The 21,270-nt window shown below is 51.2% G+C and overlaps 1 protein-coding gene across 7 annotated transcripts in view; it reads left to right on the top strand.

Moving 5' to 3' along the window:
• Window positions 1–6: 6 nt before the first annotated feature.
• Window positions 7–21,270, top strand: part of Emid1 (EMI domain containing 1) — a 64,967-nt gene continuing 43,703 nt past the window's right edge. For 2 of the 7 annotated variants that reach the window (XM_029567307.1, XM_029567305.1), the window contains exons 1-6: window positions 27–163; window positions 5,938–6,018; window positions 7,373–7,486; window positions 7,631–7,734; window positions 18,119–18,196; window positions 19,213–19,274. In XM_029567307.1, the coding sequence (XP_029423167.1) occupies window positions 63–163; window positions 5,938–6,018; window positions 7,373–7,486; window positions 7,631–7,734; window positions 18,119–18,196; window positions 19,213–19,274 (540 nt within the window). In that variant the 5' untranslated portion in view covers window positions 27–62. Of the gene's footprint in view, window positions 164–5,937; window positions 6,019–7,372; window positions 7,487–7,630; window positions 7,735–18,118; window positions 18,197–19,212; window positions 19,275–21,270 lie in introns of all 7 variants that reach the window. The other 5 variants (XM_029567306.1, XM_029567308.1, XM_029567309.1 and 2 more) reach the window with 4 other exon arrangements.

The following is a 21,270-nucleotide window of genomic DNA, read 5'->3' as shown; positions in this document are numbered from 1 at the left end:
CGGGGACGGCGGGGACGGCGGAGACGGCGGGCGGGGACGGCGCGGGCGGCGCGGGACGCAGCATGGGCGGCCAACGGGCCTGGGCGCTGCTCTGCCTTGGGCTCCTGCTCCCGGGAGGCGGTGCCGCGTGGAGCGTCCAGAGCTCCCGGTTCTCCGGACGCAGGTAAGGCTCCCCCAGCTCGGTTCAATCCTGGGGATGGGGCAGGGTCCTCGTCCGCCAGGTCTGTGCAATCCCGGGACTGGGGCAGGGACTTCGCCCCCAGGTCCATGCAATCCCGGGACTGGGGCAGGGACCTAGTCCCCCAGCCCCGTGCAATCTCCGGACTGGGGCAGGGACCCCCATCTACCTCCGTGCCAGCCTGGGACTGAGGCAGAGACCTCGGATCCCACCTTTCTGCCAGCTGGGAGCTCTGGAGTGCTGGATCCCCTACGCGTGTGTGTAGGGACAGCTTCCCCTACTCCTCCCCTGCGAACCCCAGAGCCGCCCAGAAGACGCACTGGGCGGGCGTAACGTAGGCGAAGCCCCCCAGGACTTCTGTGGGCCTGACTCAAGGCCCCCTCCCCCTGCATATGGAAAATGCCAGGGTCACCCCGTAGCCAACCCTGCAGGGACCCTCCTCCCCTTTTCCCTGCTCCCGGCTTTTTTTAGTATCTCAACTATTTATTTCGTTTGGAAGAAGGACTGGGGTGGAGTCTTGGCGCTGTGGGTCAGGGTCAGAGGGGGCCCCCTGGGACCTGGCATTTGGATAGTGACTGGTCCTGCGGCTCCCCCAACAGCCGGGCCTCCGAGTTACTAAGTAGTTCCCAGGACAGGGTCCTGTGGGGGCCTTTTCTAGACCGTGCCGGGCAGGACTGAAGGATGTAGGGAAAAGTGCCCCCATTCAACAGAGGAGCAAACTGACGCCAGAGATATTTACAAGAGCTGCTTGGCTCCTAGGCTATTCATGGAAGGGCTGGGATTCTGGCCCGTGATGCCAGAGTTTGAACCTGCCCTGGTCCCAGCGGTGCCTGCAGCTCCCGCCCCTGCTGGGGTCCCGGCTCCAGAGCAAGCCACTGTTGTCCCGGGCCAGACAATGTAGACTAACCAGGCCTCTGAGGCCTTTTCATCCCATTCAAAGGCCTGCCGGGCCCCACCCCCTGTGACCTCAATTCTTTAATTCTTTTCAGAAATTCCCCTTTCCCAGTGGTCAGAGGCCTGCCGGCTCCCTCTGGGCTAGCAAAAGCAGGTGACAAAAGCAGGCTGGGAGGATGGAAGTGGTCAAGACATCAGAGGCCAGAATAACAGTTGTCTGAGGGACAGACGTGTGGCAGATGTCACAGCCACCACCACCTACTGTGTGCTGACCACACAGCCATTGCCTTCAGAACCTTCCTGCATGCCACCAGAGGCAGCTGTCTTATCCCTATTTTATAGAGTAAGAAATCAAAGCTCAGAGGAGAAAATTATGTGTCCTGACACTCAGCGTGAGCCCCAGAATCCCAGGGACTAAGATGAAAGGCATTAGGGATGTGGAGTTCCCGGAGTCAGGCTTGGGGTGATGGGTGAGAAAGTGGAAGGCCTGACTCCCCTCCTGACAGCCCAAGGTGGGGCTCCCAGGCTGCGTTCCTCACCCCCTGGGGCTTCCCGTGTGGAAACAGGACTATGCCTGTGAACAGATATCTGGGGACTTCACTGGGGACTGTAGCCTGTGTCATAAAAACTCTATGGGCAATGCTCTGACTCCCATTTTACAGATATGGAGACTGACGTGGAGAGAAGAAAGAGTGCCCCCATCCAGGCTGGTCGATTTGTGAATCCACCATCCTCCTGTCCCTAGCTAACCTCCTGGAGGAGAGCTTGCCATTGAGGGCCTAGGAAGGATTGCAGATCATGGTAAAGACTTTAGGGCTCTTTTGCTAGCTGACTGTGATGTCCAGCAGGTCACTTAGCCACAGGCCTCAGTTTCCTCTTATTTTTGCATATCCTCTGTTTGAGGCTCTGTTCTGAGAGTGGAAAGTCCCCATGGGACTGGCGTAGGGTCATACACATGGATTCCCACTATCATCAACTTTAAGTAGAGAAGAGATCTGGAGCTGCAGTCATTTGTGGCCCTCAACTGCCAGGACCTCCCCTTGTGGCCCTGTCCCAGCATCTTGGAGACAGCATGGGGATGTTGCACCCCATCAGCCCTCCCTCCACCCCCAGCCAGGCACCCCTGGGCACCCTGTAGCAGCTGAGAGACTGAATGCAGAAAAGAGGCTTTGTGCCTGGGGAGGGGGAGGCTCGGGAAGGCATCCAAGGGGCCACCCCCAACCCTAGGAATGTGGTGAGACTTTGAACCCCCCCACAAACAGGGTGCCCAGGGGCTGTGCAGAGCCACCTTGGAGCACCCTGCTGCTGCCAGTCCCCAGTCCCTGGGAGGAGGGGGGGCGACTGCTTCTTGCCCCATGACATTCCTCCCAGCCTCGATCCTGGTTTCTTTGAACAACTCAACACTATGGCTCTAGCATTCACAGATCCCAGCTCTGTGCCCTCATGGGTAACTTGGGCAGGTGTTTTCTCTTGAATGCCTAGTTTCCCCCTCTGTAAAGGGCAAAGTCTGCCCTAAACCCATTTGACCTTAGGAGACATTACTGTGCTGGTGTCCTGGGCCCTGAGGGAAGTCACTGTGGTCAGATGTCAGGATATCAGTGTGGCTGGCTGTGGCACCCCAGGCTAGGAAGAATTGAACTGGGCCGAAGAGCTGGCTGAGCACTTTGCATGGAGGCTATTCTGTTCTTCCTGTCTGCAGATGGGCACAGAGAGATCAGAGCCAATCAAGGCCTTGTCCAAGGTCACCAACATAGGAAGCAGCATTGCAGGACTGGAGCTGAGCCCTAGTGCTGGGTTCTGGCTCTTGTCACCCCACCCCCACTGCCTGTCTCTGTTCTTTCCTCTCCTTTTCATAACGTCCCTTGGCCCCTGGCCCACTTGGCTGCCTCCTGCAATTAGCCCCTATCACTGTTCCGGATCGCAGCTCTAGGCCCTGTGGAGACAAAGTCCCCAGGGCCCCTCATGGCAGGGAGTGTAGGGTGGGTGTGAGTGAACACCGGAGAGGGTGCCCAGCACCAGGTTGAGCTGGTCTGGCCTGTTTTTTCCACCTCCCAGTGGCCTCTGGAAGACCTGGACATGCTAAGTGGGCAGAAGTGGGGGAACCAGGGGGGGATGTATCATCTTCTGCCAGCCCTGCCCATTCCCCACCTCAGCCCAGCCTCATCTAGCTCCTGGGCAATCTTATCACTGACCACACCCCAGGAAAGGAAGCCCCATGGGATGGCAAGATGGGTGAATGGAGCCTCTCTCTCAACCTTGGGTCACAGATTTTCAGCTCAGGCTATTGTGTTCTTAGTCATGCAGTCATTAAGCAACCACCCCTAAGGAGCTTGCCAGCAAGCCTGACGACTTGCGTTCAAGCCCCAGGACCAACATAGAAAGAGAGCGCCAATTCCCAAAAGTTGACCTCCACACATGCATTGTGGGACTCCCCTGTGTGCCTGCACACATAGACACACACACACACACACACACACACACACACACACAATGTAAAAAAAAAAGGGGGGGGAAGAAAGAGAGAGAAAGAAAGAGAAAGAAGGAAAGAAAGAAGGAAAGATTCCTATTAGTGGAAAGTGGACAGAGGAGCTTGGGCTTGTGTAGCGGTCAGGGGGCCTGATCCCCAGGTGGAGGAGGCAGCCTGCTGACCTTGAACTCCATCTGGTTTGAGTTCCTATATAAAATGTCTGGCCAGTCCTGTGTCCTACACAGGGGGTTCAGGCAGAGTCCAGCTTGTGGCAAATAACAGGAAACCAGCATGAGACCTTTCTAGGGGAAATTTTAATTAAAAAGAAGAAAAACTATGGTTTCCCTTCTAGAGAAAAGAAGACTTCAGGGGTTCACAAACACACTGTCCCTAGCCAAGTCCAGAGCTGAGCTTGGGGGATATTTGTTTGCATGTGTGTACACATGGCTGCATGTACCTGTGCACACATGTGCAAGAGGATTGCATGAACATGTGAGCCCCCCCAAGGCCTGCCTCTGCCAGTTTGTGCATACACGCACATATGTGCATGGCAAGAATACCTGGCACTGTGTGTGCTTGTGTGGACACCTGAGGAGGTCATTGACCTCAGTCTGTCTGTCCACAGGAGACGATGTGTGTGTGTGTGTGTGTGTGTGTGTGTTCTGACACACTGACAGGGTAGAAGGTTGTTTCTGTAGAGACATGTCCTGCTGGGTGAACATTGACATGTGTACACAAGTCTGTGTGCTTCCGTGGGTCTGCCCATATGCTCACGGGCACACATCTAAGCACTGCAGGCACGTGTGTGTGTGTACTCTGTGTGCTCATAGCCACCTGTGCTGATATGTGTGAGTTTGTGTGTATGTGCTGTACACAGCACACAATATTCATTCCATGCCCACAGGCCCTGAATCCCTGGCTCCCCTCTCTGCTACGTTGCCCCCTCCTTCTTTCCTTCACTGAGGAGCTCTTGGCCAGCCTGAGCATCAGGGAGCACCAGCACCCCTGAACTTGTACATCAAGTTCTATGCATTTTGGAGGGAGAACCACTTTCCCATCCTTTCCCAAAAGGTGCTTATGTCCCCATCTTCCAGACCTACCCCAAAAGGCTCCAAGCCACAACCCTAAGGACCCGGGTGACAGTGGTTTCTTTTTTCCCCTTTTTCCTTTTTTTAACTTTAAAAATGATTATATGAGTGCATGATAGGGGGCATATATGTTGCGGTGCGATGTAGAGATCAGAGGACAACTTTGTGGACTGTTCTTTCCTTCCTATGTGTGTTCTACAGATCAAACTTAGGTCATCTGGCTTGTGCAGTAAGCACTTTGCCCTCTAAGCTATCTTGCCAGCCCTTCTATTTCTTACTTTGAGGTGGGAGTCTAATTCTGTTGCTTGGGCTGGCCTCAAACTTCTGGGCTCAAATAATTCTTCCACCTCAACCTCCAGAGTGCGGGGACTGCAGGTGTAAGCCAACACACCTGTCCAGGGAGAATGGAAACCCAGCTATGTTTCTCCCTTGCTTCCCCACTGCCCAACCCTTAGGACCTGCTGTGGACATCCCCCAGGTCTTTGCTTTGGGCTGCTGCCCACAGTGCTCTTCCTCCCAAGTGCTACCTCCTAACTTCAAAACTGTTGGGCTCTTCCCTCCGTCTTTTCCCTCATACATCCGTATCTGCGCATACTTCTTGGTGCCCTGCCTTGCATCCTGCATCTCACACTTTTTGTTTTGTTTTGTTAACACAAGGTCCTCATATGTAGCCCCTGGCTGACCCTACTTCTGCCTCTCAAGTGCTGAGATTAAAGGTGTGTGGCACTACACCCAAGTGCTGGGATTAAGGGTCTGTGCCACTACACCTGGCTTGCATCCTGCAGTTTGGGGATCTCTTGTCTTGCAGAATTAGGCTACTGTTTTGTGTTTGTCCCCCTCTGAGGATATAGGGAGGACAGGCCCTGTCTTAGGATCCTCACATACCTACTTTGTGACAGCCAGTATGCAGTGTTCTAAGCACCTGCCTAAATGTTAAATTGCACACACTGAGCACTTACTGTATGCTAAAGGTATTTACGTGATTCTCCAGTAGTAAGCCAGAAAGACATGCCTCCATTTTAGAGGAGACACTGAGGGTCCTGGGAGGTGAAGATAACTGCTAATGGCACCAAGCTGGGGCACAGAGCCAGATCTGAGTTCAGGCATGTGGATAGCCCAGCTTGGGCTCTAACTCTGTCCCAGAGGCACCAATGTTCATCTCCTCATGGTCTGTGGCTCTGTGAAGGTCCCAGCCTGGGAACCTGCTGACCTTGTGCTCAAGGCCATGGAGGGCAGTCTGCTGGGAAAGAGGACCCAGGCTGAGAAAGGCCACCTGACACCACCCCTCATTCTCTGTTCTCCATCCCCAGCAAATCACCCTGGGCTCATGACCCCAGACTGAGGCAGGCCCTAGGACTTCTGAGCACCTGGAATGTCCTGCCACTGCAGAGGTACCCACCCGTGCACTCCCTCACCCCCGCAGCAGTTCATCACCTTCCCACCCCACCCACCAGGAAGAGAAAGCCCCAGGGCAGGACTAGGTCTGGGAGGCTAAGGAAGGCCCCCTCATCTCTCTGGACCTTGCTAAAACCAGCTAAGAGGGAGGAGGAAAAGCCTGGGCCTAGAAGGGGGAAGCAGTGGCTCACAACATGACAGGAACACATGACCCAGGGCACAGGTGGCAGGTGTTTATTGTCACACTGCTGGAAATGGCACAAAACTGGGACTAGCTTGAACAACTACAAGACCTGATCCAGAAAACAGATACTGACAGAACACAAGGCCTCCACATGCTAGCCTGAAGACCACCTTTCACATCCACATAAGAGCACTCCCAACCAACAGGTACAGGTCAAGTGCCCTTCTGTAAAGCATGGGAGAGCTGGCATGATGGCACACGCCTGGGATCCCCGCAGTTAAGAGTCAGAGTCAAGAGGACCATGAGCTCAAGACCAGCCTGGGATACTTAGTGAGACCTTGTCTTAAACAACAAAATTAGAGCAAAAGATAGCCAAAAAGCACTTATACACATGTATAGATTTATATGTGTAACATTAAAGAAAAACTGTGTTCATCAAACTGCTACCTTCAGGACTGAGGGCTGTCCATCTCCGACATAAACGATAGTCTGCTTGTGACGTTTGCTACACACTAGGAGCTGTGCCTAGACTTTCTTTGTGTTCCCGCATTTAAATTCTTGCACCCTGAATCTTTACAGAAGGGCAGACTAAAACCGTGGGTGGGATGTACCTCCCAGGACTCTGTATGAGTAGCCGGTCATGGCTGGACTCAGCTCCAGCTGACCCCAGAGCTTGCATCTTTTTTTTTTGTCTTTTTGAGACAGGGTCTCCCTGTAGCCCCAGCTGTCTGGAACTCACTATGTAGACCAGGCTGGCCTTGAACTCACAGAGATCCGTCTGCCTCTGCCCCACAAGTGCTGGGACTACAGGTGTGCACCACCACGCCCAGATCCAGAGCTTGCATCTTATCCCTTGGCTAGAAATGTTTTTCCTAAGAAGTAGGTGAAGATTTTATACCTGTGAAAAAATATGTTTCTAAAAGGCTTCAACTGGTGGCAGTGGGAGGCCAATAGCTTCAGTGGCCTAGGTGGCTCAAGGTTAGAGGCAGAGCTCTGATGACTAGGCCCTGTGCTGTCTTGCCCCTGCAGCTTGTTGCATGAGGCCTCCTGAGCAAGGAGTCTCTGCCTGGAGACTCAGGGTTCCTAGGAATACATGGTCCCCTCCATCCATCCTCTTGCAGTCCTGTGCCTGGCACCTGACCTTCCTCCCTGTGGGTTTATCTCAGGAACTGGTGCTCATATGTGGTGACCCGTACTGTCTCATGCCATGTACAGAATGGAACCTACCTCCAGCGAGTGCTGCAGAACTGCCCGTGGCCCATGAGCTGCCCCGGGAACAGGTATGTGGCGCTGCAATAGGGAGGGAGCACTGGCTCTCCACTTGGGGGCACACTGTGGATTGAGGCCTGGGTGAGAGCATCCAGGACAGTGGGACAGGTGGTGGGAGGCCCTGTCTGAGCCAGGCTACCTGGCCTTTCTTTCAGCTACAGAACTGTGGTAAGGCCCATGTACAAAGTGATATACAAGACAGTGACTGCCCGTGAATGGAGGTGTTGCCCTGGACATTCAGGGGTGACCTGTGAGGAAGGTAAGTCAGCCCAACTGTGACCTAGACCCTGTGATGGCTTTTGAAGTACCTCTTGCCCATGCATGGAAGCACAAACTGTTGCCAAGTCCATACACACTGCACACACACAGCCCATGCATGTAAGGAGCCTACTGCACAGAGCTACAGGGTACAGTGTAGCTCAGACAGTGCCTACTGTCCTCCTCACGGTGACAGCTTGCCTCTTAGGGGACTTTTGGAGCCCCCAGGAGAATTTCAGATGTGTTGTGTCACTCTTATTTTAAGTAATGCCATCCTGTCTTTCCTCCAAACTTGATGTGTTAGTCAGCTTTCCATGACTATAACAAAATTCTTGAGACAATGCATTTACAAAGCAAGCAGGTTTCTTTTGGTTAACATTTTGGAGCTTTCAGCCCAAGATTGGTTGGCCTTGGGGCTTTGGGACTGTCAAGGCACTGCATCATGGTAGGAATATATCTCACAGCCAAAGCATAAAAGGAGTGAGGGGTGGATCCCACAGTCATTTCCCCCATCGCTGTAAGTGCAAAGGTCTCCTGCTGGACCACCTTTTTTTAAAATAGAGTCTCATGTAGCCCAGGTTAATATCGAACCTTCTGTGTAGCCAAGGATGGCCTTCTGCCTCCACTTCCTGGGTACTGGGATTATAGACATGACCCATCATACCCAGTTTTATGTGGGGTTGGAGATTCAACCCAGGGCTTCATGTATGCTGGACAGCACTCTACCAACTGAGCTACAGCCCTAACCCATAGTCCCCATCTCTTAAAGGATCCACTAGTAGTGCCACCTTAAGGACCATATTTTCAACTTCTGGGCCTATGGGGACATTCAACATCCAAACTCTAGTACTGGGTAAAACCCATCCAGAAGTTTCTATGGGAGGTGGTAGCACAGGCCAAGGGCTATTTTAGCTGACAAGGAGGCCCAAGGAGGTAGGGGCAGTGATCCCTGCCCTGCAGCAGAGGAGACCGAGGTCCAACAAAGTGATGAATGCCCAGTGCTATATGTCAAAGTTGGGATTCAAACCCTGTCTGCCTAGTTCTATTCTCTTGGGGCCTCAGGAGATAATTATTTGTGTACCCCATGTGCAGTGTCCCCATCTGTCCTAGTTTGTTCTCCATTGCTGTGACAAAACACTCTGACCAATACCAACTTGGGGAGGAAAGGATTTATTCAGCTTACAACTCCCAGGTCACAGTTCATCAGGGAGCCCAAGGTAGAAACTCAGGGCAGGAACCTGGAGGCAGGAGCTGGAGCACAGGCCACGGAGGAACACTGCTTACTGGCTTGCTCCCCTGGCCCCTGCTCAGCCTGCTTTCTTATGCAACACAGGCCCACCTGCCCAGGGGTGGCACCACCCACAGTGGGCTGGGCCTTTCCACATCACTCATCAAGAAGATGCCCTTCAGACATGGCCACAGGCCAGTCCAATAGAGGCAATTCCCCGATTGAGGCTCCCTCAATCCAGGTGTGTCAAGTTGACACTAAAGCTATCCAGCACACCATCTCCATGTATAACTCGGGGTGGCTCAATACCGTGACCCAGCTCCCTAGAGTCTGCCACTCTTCCTGGAGAGCCAGGGACCTGCCTCTCTGTTGTGCTGTCAGTGGCCTGCTCCCTTTGCTGCCTGGCTGACCCCACTGCAGCAGATTTGAGAGGATCAAGAACTTCATTTGTAGGCATGGGCCTTAATAGCGGTAACGTGGACTAGAATCAACCTGAGAACCCAGCTTTGTGAAAGGGCCCAGCAGCACAGGACTATAGGCAGTTGTTCTATGTATCCCAGTTCCAGAAACAGGAACATGGAAATGCAGTTTCTGCATCAGAGGAGGGTAGAGCTGACTGGAACCCTCATTCTCACATTGTGATGATGGAGAGACTAAGTTCCAAAGAGGTAAAGTTGAGGGCCCAGAGTCCTATGGGAATAGGGTGGGGCTCAGCAATACAGTGCTTGCCTAGCATACACAATCAGCACAGGGGTGGGGATGGCATTGGCTCCAAATTGACTAAGAATGGATAGGAGAGGGTCTGGCAGGTTCTGATATAGAGACAAGGGTCCCCAATGGACCTGGGAGAAATAGGGTATCTAGAGGAAGATGTACACACCCAGGCCAAGCACCTCTAGAGGCAACCATGTGGTAGGTGTGGGAGGCTAGGAGCCTGGACCAGTGCCCTTTCCGACAGTAGAGCAGCAGGCAGAAGGGCCCCAGGGGTAGAAGGGAAGCCAGCTGGGAGGAGCTGCTGCCAAGGAGGCCACAGGGCACTGTGGGCAATTCTTGGGGTATGGGAGCTCAGGTGGGGGCCTGCCTCAAACAAAGGCCACTGTGTCCCTGGGGACTCGGTGGAGCAGGTGAGGGTACAGGATATGTGGGGGCAGCTGCTGGAGGCTGTGTGCCAGGCCACCCCAGATGTCTGCCATGCCCTCTGTGGGGCCCTTGGGTCCCAGTCTAGGGACAGTGCTTCCTTGGGCCAGGCCAGCTTCACCAATTACCAGCTGTGGAACCTTGAGTCCAAAGCTTCCCAGGCATTGTGCAGGAGCCCTGTAAGGGGCTGCAGTCCAAGCTCTGTGTGCCCACTCAGAGGCTGTGTGGCGGTGTCTTCACTGTAGGGCACTAGGCTGTCCTGTGCACTTGTAGCATTCCAAGCTCCCCATCCAAACCTCAATGTCCCCACTCCTTAAATGGGTGAATCTGAGAATGGAGTTTGTTTCCCAGGGTGTTACCAGGATGGAATGAAGTGGGCACTGCAATAACTGATGAGACAGGGGGACTGTCCCCACTCAGCATTAGAGCTAAGGAAAGAGAAGAGTAGATACCCAGGCTGAATATTCTAGAAAACTGCTCTGGGGGCTGGGGAAGGAAGCATGAGGACATTACCAGCCAATCCTGGGTTCTGCCCTTCCTCTCACAACTAGGTTTAGTTTGGACTCCCTAGCTGCTTCCCCTGTTCTTGGCTGCCTGTAGCTGTCTCATAGCTGTGACCTGACCCTGGGCCCTAGAGCTGCATCACCAGCAGCAGCAGCAGGGCCTGGAGCAGCCATAAAGGAGGGGAAACACTGTCACTTCAGAATCCAGCCCTGTAGTGGTTGCTCGTGACTTGGGCCAACTCACTTCACATCGCTGAACCTTGGCTTTGTGTCGAAGTCACTTGGTGTTAAGAAGTAGGCAGTTAGGGGTTGGAGAAGTGGCTCAGCACTGGCTGCTCTTGTAGAGGACCCCATTCGGTTCCCAGCACCCACATGGTAGCTAACAACTGTCCAAACTCCAATTTCAGGGGGATCTGATACCCTCTTCTGGCCTCCATGGTACTGCACAACATGGGTGCACTTACATACATGCAGGCAAAACACTCATATACATAAAATAAAAATAAATAAAAACAAAAAAATTTTTAAAGAAGTGAGCAGTCGTGCCTTGCATCTTTTAGGTTCTCCAGATAGAAGTCTCCCTCTCCCCTCTGTGCTGGGGAGTCCATGGCAGGTACAGCTCTATATCCCACCTCAGAGACCCAATTCCTCAGTCAATGCTCTGCAAACAATTGTGCGGCTGGCGAGCTGACTTCCTCATCTGTGGAATAGGGATGGTCACACTGCAACAGTAAGCGAAGATGATCTCTGGTGTTTATGACCACTAGTGGGGGTCCTCATGGATGGAGATCACATGGTCACAGAGGGGAAGGGACCAGCCTGGGGTCACTCAGCATGTGAGATCCAGGGTTGAGACCCATCTAAGCCTTGGTCCCTCCAGGCTTTGGGAGGCTAGAGAGGACCTACCTGACCACCTGCTCATGAAAACAATGAATGAGAAAGAGCCAAGGCCAGAATGTACTACACAGGAAGGGCAGGCAGAATGCTGGCACCATGCCAGGGCCGTGGTAGGAAGAGAGGAAGAGTGTGGCCGTCAGCTCCTCTAGGCCAGAGCCTGAATCCCTGATTGCCCTGCACTGGTGCATAGGGTGGAGTCATATAGCCCCCCATTTCCCCTGCCCTGTCACTCTGCCTCAGGGACTCCCTGCAGATTCCTTTTCCATCAGCCCCATTGTCCAGATCATAAAAATGGAGCTCAGAGAGGGTGTGGGTCTTGCACAAGGTCACATAGCATGTAAATGTTCTGGCCAGGTTCTCCCCAACGACATCCAGTTTCAGCCTCTCCCACAGTGACAACAACAAGGGGAAGGAAAGCAGCCACTGTCCTCTGTCATCACAGGCTCAGCTGAGTCACCTAGCCAAGCCCAGTGAGCCTGGCTGTGGAGTGGGGTCTCTAGCTCTGCAGCACCACTGAGGATGGCCCAGGGCGCATGCTCAGACAGGTGGGGTGCTATGAGGCTGGCCTTAGCACCCCCAGATAGATAGAGAGGCATGGGCTCATGCTCCTCTCTTCGTGGGTTTCATAGAGGCTGCAGGCGTGAGGCATGGTCTGGCCTCGCCCTTTCTGGGCCCCTTGGCCTCTGCACTCTCTGGAGCTGGGCACATCCCACACATGTCTGTCTTGTACCAGCCAGGTGCCAGGTGCAGAGCCAAGCCTGAGCTTTGCAGGGTCATAGTCCTCAGGGCTAAACACTGTGCAATTCCACCCATGTCCATCACCCGTCCACTCCTCCTGTCTGGGAGGCTCAGCCGACCCCATCTCCCTGTCATCTCACCAGGGCACTGTCCTTTCTCATTCCCGTGGTATCCCAGCTTCATACACACCCTTTTCTACCCTGTTCCATTACTGGCCTTCCTTCTTCCTGCCTTCTGTGGCCTTGGTGGTGGCTGCCTCCTCTGTCTATGTCCTTCTTGGTGCCTCTGGGGGCACCTGGCTAAGCTGGCCATACTCTGCCAGCATGAATCTTTTAGCTCTAGTACCTGGCACGGGCTTGGCATAAAGTGAGCATGTAAAAACTGAATGAAAACTTTGCCCACCCTGAAGAGAGGAACACGCCAGACACAGCAAGGCTTACAGAGGCCTCCTGCTCATTCTGGAGGGTTCTTAGAGCTTCCAGTCCCAGCTCTGACCCTAAGCCCTGGGTCAGGCCACCAGCTGGCGGTCAGCAAATATTTACATTTGCAAAATAAATTCGCACAGGAGACCTGGCCAGGCTTGGGAGGCTGTGGCCCTGTGGCCTGTGTTCACTGGGCCATGCTCTGTGGGCCTGGGGGGTTTTGGATCAATGTGAGTAAGGAAGCCCTTCCCCTGGTTCCACTCCTTGGCAGGGAAAGTCACGGGGTGTGGGGAGCCCAGAGACCCCCAAATGTCCCCCACCCCATTTTCAGTTTAGGACAGGCTTTGAACACAGCCCCCTCATTGTAAGTGTGTGAGCAGGGCAAGAACCTCTTCTCTGGGCCTCAGTGAACCTCTGTACCATAGTATGTGGAAGGACTTAGGCTTGGCACAAGAAGGGAGACTGATTTGGAGGACACAGAGCTAGAAACTGCAGAGCACACCAGCCTTGTAGAGGTCAAGGGAGGGAATGATAAGAGCCTTGGGGGGCCTTTGGTACCCTGGTCTGATCAGAAAGGCTTCCTAGAAGAGGTAACATAGGAACCACAGCGGTAAGGATTGGGGGAGGGCCAAATAAATGTACTCATGTTGCATGTTCAGGGGAACTCCCAGACAGTGTAAAAGTGGGACTTGTGATTCTGGGGCCAGCCTTCAGGGCCCTCCTGAGACACAATATGGTCTAGAGGAGCCTTTTAGGTTGAAGGGAAGGGCCTCTCAACCCATGCGTCTACTTTGTAGTCTCTAGCTAGACACCAGGGGGAGGGATGGGATATCTTTGCATTACAGAAGGCTATTCCTCAACCCACAGCATCCTTAATAAAATTGTATGCACATTTTATAACATGGTACAGCTCATATTATTTCTGTTTATCAGAACTTCAGATTTGGCTAATCTGCCAAACGTAAAATCAATATTTTTTAGTCTTTTTAATTTTTTTATTTAGTTAGTTTTTTGTTTTTTAAAATATTTCATGTATTATTTATTTTATTTTATATGTATGAGTATATTGTCTGTGTGTGTATAAGTGTATCCATGTCATGCAGTGCCCTCAATGGTTGGAAAAGGGCACTGGATTCTCCTGGAACTGGAATTACAGGCAGTTGTTAGCTGTCATTTGGGTGCTGGGAATCAAACCTGGGTCTTCTACAAGAGTAGCCAGTGCTCTTAACCACTGAGCCATCTCTCCAGCCCCCTGATTTATTTGTTTTTAGTTTATGTGTATGAGTGTTTTGCCTGCATGTAAGTGCACCATGTGTATGCAGTGCCTGCAGAGGCCAGAAGAGGGTGTCTGATCCCCTGGAACTCAAATTGTGGATGGTTGTGAGCCACCATGTCTGTGCTGGGAACCAAACTCAAACACTCTGTAAGAGTGGTCATAGCTCTTAACCACTGAGCCATCTCTCCAGTCCCTTTTCTACCCCGTTTTTAGCTTTGTTATTTCCTTAAACTTAATTTTGATTTTTTTTCTCCTTCATTGCTAGGGATGAAACCCCAGGGCGTTGTCTGTGCCAGGCAAACAGCCCACCACTGAACTATACCCCTAGCCCTAAACTTTAAATTTTTTAATTATGTATTTATGTATCTCTGTGTGTGTGTCTATGTGTGTGCATGAGTACAGGTACTTGCAGAGGACAGATTCCAGATCCTCTAGAGCTGGAGTTACAGGTAGTTGTGAGCTAACCAATGTGGCTGCTGGGAAACTAAACTTGGATCCTCTGAAAGAGCAGTGAGCACTCTTAATTGCTGACCCATCTCTCCAGATACACCTAAGTTTTTTTTTTGAGGCAAGGTCTCTCTGTGGAGACCAGCCTGGCCGCAAACTCCTGATTCTCCTGCCTCAGTCTCCCATATGCTGGAATTATAGGCGTGCACTACCATGTCCAACTAATATTTCTTTTCTAATTGAAATTCACAGTCATTTTGAGCCCTTCTGTCTGTACTAGTCCAGGTGTGTGTGTTTCTTTTCATTGTGCATGTATGTACGTGTGTGTGTGTGTGTGTGTATGTGTGTGTGTGTGTGTGTAGGTAGGTATATGTGTATATATATATATATGGAGGCCAGAGATTGACATTGGCTGTCTTCCTCAGTCTCTCTCCACCTTACTTTTATTTTTTTATGTGTATGTGTATGAGTGCATTGCTTGCATGTATGTGAGTGCACCTGTGCCGTGCAATGCCGCAGAAGTCAGAAGAGAGTTTCAGATTCCCCTGGAACTGGAGTTAAGGACAGTTTGTAGCTGCCATGTGGGTACTGGGAATCGAACCCTGGTCCTCCGCAAGAAGTCAGTGCTCTTAACTGCTGAGCCATTTCTCCAGCCCCCACCTTACATTTTTTTGAGGTGGGATCTACCACTCCCCAATTCAGCTGGTCTGGCTGACCAGCAAGCCTCAGGGATCCTCCTGTCTGTATGGCTCCAGCACTGGGCTTATAGGTACATGCTGCCATACCCAGTTTTTATGTGGGTGCTGAGGACTGAATTCAGGTCCTTATGCTTATCCAGCAAACATTTTACTAACTGAGCCATCTCCCCAGTTCCTTTGTTCATTTTTCTAACTATCTCTGACTCTTGGCCAAATGTCCAAAATAAAATTGTTTGAAAAATTTCCAGCCACAGGTCCATTAGTTAATAACTCAGAGGCACCACCCTTGTGCACCATTAAAACATTTATGCAGGGCTGGAGAGATGGCTTAGCGGTTAAGAACACTGGTTGTTCTTGCAGAAGACCTGGGTTTGAATCCCAGCACCCACATGACAGCTAACAACTGTCGGTAACTCCAGTCCCAGGGGATCCGACAGCCTCTTCTGACCTCCGCCAGCATTGCACAACACGGGTGCACTTACCTACACGCAGGCAATACATGCATACACATAAAATAAAAATAAATAAAATTTTTTAAAAAAATTATGCTCATTGTCAGGGCAGCTGTGTCTGCCACCTACGTTACTTTCCCTGATATTTTGCTTGCTGGAAGTTTATTTTCATCAGCCGTGTGTGTGTGTGTGTGTGTGTGTGTGTGTGTGTGTGTGTGTATGAATTCATGGATGAAAGTTTTATCAAGACACTTGAAGTCCTACAGGGTGCCCAGCAGTTTTTTTTGGCCAGGCACAAAACAGACAAGACAAGATCCCTTGGGGGTGGGGGGTAGAAGCTCCAGTCAAGGGACATAAAAGTGGCAGTCACCTGGGGAATTGGTCTGATCAGTAACATGTTTGAGTGCATGCAAACATAGAAGGTGCATGTTTTCATGAGAAAAAAAGAAAAGAAAACTAGGCATTGTGGAGCATAACTGTAATCTCAGCACTCTGGATGCTGAGGCAGAAGGATTAAAAATTTGAGAACAGCCTGAGTTACCAAGGAGACCCTGTCGTTTTTGTTAAGCCAGGTATGGTGGCACTTACCTATAATCACAGCATTTGAGAGGTTTAGGCAGGAAGATCACAAGTTCAAAGTCATCCTTGGCCATATAGCAAGTTCTTAGCCAGCCTGGGATACAGGAGACCCTGCTGCTCCCCTCCCCACCAAAAAAGAGGACAGATGCTGCTTTCGGTCAACTTTCTGCAAATAATAAAGTGACATTTTGCATCCTTACCGGGGCAAAAATAAAAAGCAGGGGCTATCAGGAGCAGGAGCATTTATCTCCTGCTGGACATTGGGCCTTCCTGTCAGGCAAATCTGCCTGAAGAGGTCCCATCCCAGAGTCAGCCTTGCTTGAATTCCACTGTGAGCTGAAGAACTTTAGAGGAAGGACCAGGAGTGAGTCCTTTCATCCGTCTGCCTTGGTTTCCCCTAGGGGAAAAGCAAGCAGGAGTCTGTCCACTCATCCATCTGGCTCCACCTGGATCAGCTGCTCTGTGCCTCTGTTTCCAGGTCTGTTAGAACTATCTGGCCCCAGCACTGCAAAAATAAAATCAAACAAGACACATATGGGGTAGAGTGCACAGGAGCAGACTGGGAGTCAGTGCTAAACAAGAGTTAACTGCTGTTTTGTCTACCTTGTAGGGTTATGCTGGACCTTGGAAAGCACTGAGCACAAGGCCTGGTTCACAGCACTCTCTCCTCTTCCTCAAGCACCCTAATCCTTGCTGCACCTAGGGCTGCAAACTCCCTTTCTTATATCCTGTAGGAGGCACTTACCCCTATGCCTGGGCAGGTCACAAGCCCCTGAAACCCTTAAGGAGGCAGCCTAGCCTGAACAAAAGTCCTGCACTGGGACCAGAGCTGGGCCAGGCAGCCTCCCTGCTGGGGACTGGCCAGAGAGACCCGTCTGGTTTGAGTTCCCGGCGCCTCTCGCTCTCTGCCTCAACCCACAGCCCATGTCCAGGCTGCCAGGCCTGTGCCTTATTTGGGTCTTGTCTCCCCCCCAAGATGACACTTCATGGCCTTAAAAGGCAGGCGCAGGGGGTAGATGGGCAGAGGAGGGCATTTACCGCCTTTGGCTGGAGAATCCCTCCAGCTGTGTGGAAAACCAGGCCTGTGAAACCAGACCAGCCAGGCCGGGTAATCCTGGGTATGGTGGGGGTGGGCTCCTGGAACAGGCAGCCAACTTCCCTCTGGCTTTCATTTAAACATTTGAAGCCACTTTAGTCACTCCCTACCAAGTAGGGCAGGGAGAGCACACATGGCAACTGGCACAGTATCATTTATTGAGGGTCTACCGTGTACCTATGCCCTATGTGTGCACAGTGGGCCCTTTACATACATCACCTGCACCAAGGCCTTATTGCTGTTTTACAGATGGGGAAATCAGCAGGTCTAGAAAGGATAGGTCACATAGGCCAGTAAAAGACAGAGCTGGGACCCAAGTTTGTCTGTTACTTCTGAACTCTTTTTTAAAATATTTTATTTATTATTTTTATTTTATGTGTATGAGTGTATTGCCTGCATGTATGTGAGTGCACCCGTGTCATGCAATGCCACGGAGGTCGTAAGAGGGTGTCGGATTCTCCTGGAACTGGAGATACGGATGGTTCGTAGCCACTATGTGGGTGCTGGGAATCAAACTCAGGTCCTCTGCAAGAGCAGTCGGTGCTCTTAACCACTGAGCCATCTCTCCAGCCCCCTGTTACTTCTGAATGCTTAACCCGTGTCATTGGATGGGGTCATTGGGGAAGCCTACAGCCTGTGTGAGGCCCCACACAATGGAACTCTCTATGTAAACCAGGCTGGCCTTAAACTAACGAGAGATCTACCTGTCTCTGCCTCCTGAGTCGTGGGATTAAAGTCGTTTGCCACCACACTCAATTCCATCAAGTCACTTTGTTCAGCTGCCTCCCTATTGCTCCACCTTCCTGCATTAAGGGGAACAGAGACCCCTGCTAGGGTGACAGCAGCAGGTAGAGGTGTCTGATGAACAGTACAGATCATGGGACTCCTACTGCACCGTCCTTCTAATTGCAGGCTCCTCTGGCTTTGTGGAGCCTTCATGGTCAGGCAGCACCATGCAGCGGATGGCACTTCGGCCTGCAGCCTTCTCAGGTAGGTCCTGGAGCAGCTTCTTAGGGACCCCAGGGCTGAGAGAGGTCTAGAGGGGACCCAGGGCAGTATGGTAATTGTCCCTAGAAGCCAGCTGGGTCAAACAGTAGAAGGTTAAGGACAGAACTTCTTCACTTCAAGCCCAGCTGGAAAGAGGCTTCAAGGTGCAGAGGAATGCCCAGGGGGGAAGTCTGACTTGGACCAGGTACCCTGAACCCCTGGATTCTTGGAGCTACTGGCCCATTCCCTCAGTTTCCTTCTTTCTTATTCTCTGCTTTTCTGTTAGCGTGGGAGGCCCAACCCAGGTGCTTTCCATTATCAGTTCAAACATAACAGCAGCCCATGACTCCCACAAGACCCCCTTGAAGCTGTTCTAAAGAGCAGGAAACTGAGGGTCAAGTGGAGCCTTGCCCTGCCCAAAGCCTGGTAGCCAAGGAGCAACTCCAGGCCTGGATCCTTTGTGCTGTGCCTCAATGTGTTAGCCATTTACTGCACTCTGTGAACTCAGGTTCCTTCTGTGTGACACTTGCCTAACACGTAGGGCTATGGGGAGGACCAGAGCAACCAGCCTCTAAAGGCTCCATAAATGGCCAGAACTGCCATGAACAACTGGTTTCTTACCAAGGTGATCAGAGAAGGTGGAATGTGGCTTTGTATCAGAGTCTGACAATGGCACCTGTGAGCCAGTAGCATCTGTGTTGGTGCCCAAAGCTGGCAGGCTCATGCCTCACCCCACCCAGTGGCAAACAACAGGATTTCCCACTCTGGCTTCTAGGAATGGATACATTTGTGGTATTAAGGCTGTCAGATTCAGGGCCCAGATCCTGCTCTAGGAGACAAGGTTCCTGCTAAGGAGGTTCTAGAATGGGAGAAGATGTGATCCACCTAGACCTACAGTAATTCTTAGCCCTTGCAGCCCAGCCCCACACTGTCCCCCCTCATGGGTTAGGTTTGTTAGTTATCTGCCTCCCTCTCCCCAGACTCTGAACCCCTAGCTGCAGCCTCCCTGTTCCCCACAGGTTGTTTCAACTGCAGCAAAGTGTCTGAGCTGACAGAGAGGCTGAAGGCGCTGGAGGCCAAGGTGGGTGAGCAGCCCCCCTCTTGCCCTGGCTCTGGGGTCCCTGGCTTCCCTCCACCCATTCCTGCATCCCCATGTCCATCTTCTGAGCTGCCCTTGGGGCTCATCACCAGTTGGGCAGACAGTTTCCCAACAGGCATGGCCCAGTCCCTGCTTGGTCTCCATCCAGTTTTTTGGCCTGTTCTCTGGTCCTCAGTTGTCCTCCCTAGGAAGCTGGTGCACACTTCTACCAGTTTGGCCCACTGTCCTTTCAGGAGACCATGAAGCACCCCCCCCATGGCGCCCAGCCAGATAAGCAGAGACCCACCCCAGGTATACTACTGGACCCTGCCTGGTTCTCCCTTCCTTTATCCTGCCTCTATAATACCATCTTCCAGTTTCATAATTAAAATGATCATTGCATATCTCACATTATCGAAAAATAAAAAAGTATTTAAAGTTATATTTTAAAAGGGGGCTGGAAAGATGGCTCAGCAATTAAGAGTACTGGCTGCCCTTGCAGAGGACCCAAGTTCATTTCCCAGCACCTACATGGCAGCTAACAACTGTCCATAACTCCAGAGAATCTAATGCCCTTTTCTGGAATCCATGGACATTGCAAACATGTGGTGTACATGCATACATACATATACACAAACATTCATTCACATAAAATAAAAAGTATGTTTTTTAAAAATATTTTTCTTTTTTTTTCTTTTTTTTTTTGTCTTTTTGAGACAGGGTCTCCCTGTAGCCCCAGCTGTCCTGGAACTCACTATGTAGGCCAGTCTGGCCTCAAACTCACAAAGATCCACCTGCCTCTGCCTCCCAAGTGCTGGGATTAAAGGCGTGCACCTTTATTTTATATATTTTATAAATATTTTATTTATTATTTTTATTTTATGTGTTTGAGTGTATTGCCTGCATGTATATGAGTGCACACGTGTCGTGCAATGCTGCAGAGGTCAGAAGAGGGCTTCAGATTCCCCTTGAACTGGAGTTAAGGATGGTTCATCGCAGCCGCCATGTGGGTGTTGGGAATCGAACCTAGGTCCTCTGCAAGAGCAGTCAGTGCTCTTAACCACTGAGCCATCGCTCCAGCCCCAAAATAAGTACTTTTTTAAAGTTACTAAAAAGAGTGTAAGCAAGACTCTAAATGTAGATGCCTGAAATACTCAGAAATCAGGAAAACTTGCCAGAAAATCATTTGTAGAAGCTACCCATGTCCCCCAAAAAAGCAACTGTTACCCTTTTCATTTTTCTCTTTAAATTAAAAAAAAAAAAACATTTATCTATTTACTTTGTGTTTCTGTGTACCTGTAAGCATGCATTCCACAGTATGCGTGTGTGGAGGTCAGAGTTGCAAGAATCAGCTCTCTCCTTCCAACATGTGGGTCCCAGGAATCAAACTCAAGTCATCAGACTTGGCTGCAAGCACCTTTGCTTACAGAGCCATTTTCCCGACTCCCTCTATGCTTTCTTTTTTAGAAATTCTACTTGTAGTGTATATGTCCAGATGTTTTGCCTGCATCTATGTAAGTGCACCCATGCATTCAGTGCCCACAGAGACCAGAAGAGGGTGTTGGATCCCCTAGAACTGGAGTTAAGGATGGTTGTTAGCCACCATATGGGTACTGGGAACTGAATCCAGGTCCTCTGCAAGAGTAGCAAGTGTTCCTAACTGCAGAGCCATCTCTCCAGTTCCTTCTTTTCTTTGTTTGAAAGAGGATCTCATGTATCCCATACTGGCCTCAAACTTGCTCTACAGCTGAGGATGACTTCCTGCTTCCACCTCCTATGTGCTGGGATTACAGGTGTGTACCACCATTCCTGGTTTATGTGGTGCTGGGGATCCCACCCTGGGTTTCATGTTACGCAAGCATTCCCAACAACTGAGCAACATCCTAGCCTCTGCCCTGTTTCCTTTCTTTTTCTTTTCTTTTTTTCTAGAATATTTTATTATTTTTATTTTATGTGTATGAGTGTATTGCCTGCATGTATATGAGTGCACCTGTGTCGT

The sequence above is a fragment of the Nannospalax galili genome, unplaced genomic scaffold, assembly GCF_000622305.1.
Source record: "Nannospalax galili isolate Female #2095 unplaced genomic scaffold, S.galili_v1.0 scaffold259, whole genome shotgun sequence".
Classification (NCBI taxonomy): Eukaryota; Metazoa; Chordata; class Mammalia; order Rodentia; family Spalacidae; genus Nannospalax; species Nannospalax galili.
This window is presented reverse-complemented; position numbering and strand designations above follow the sequence as displayed.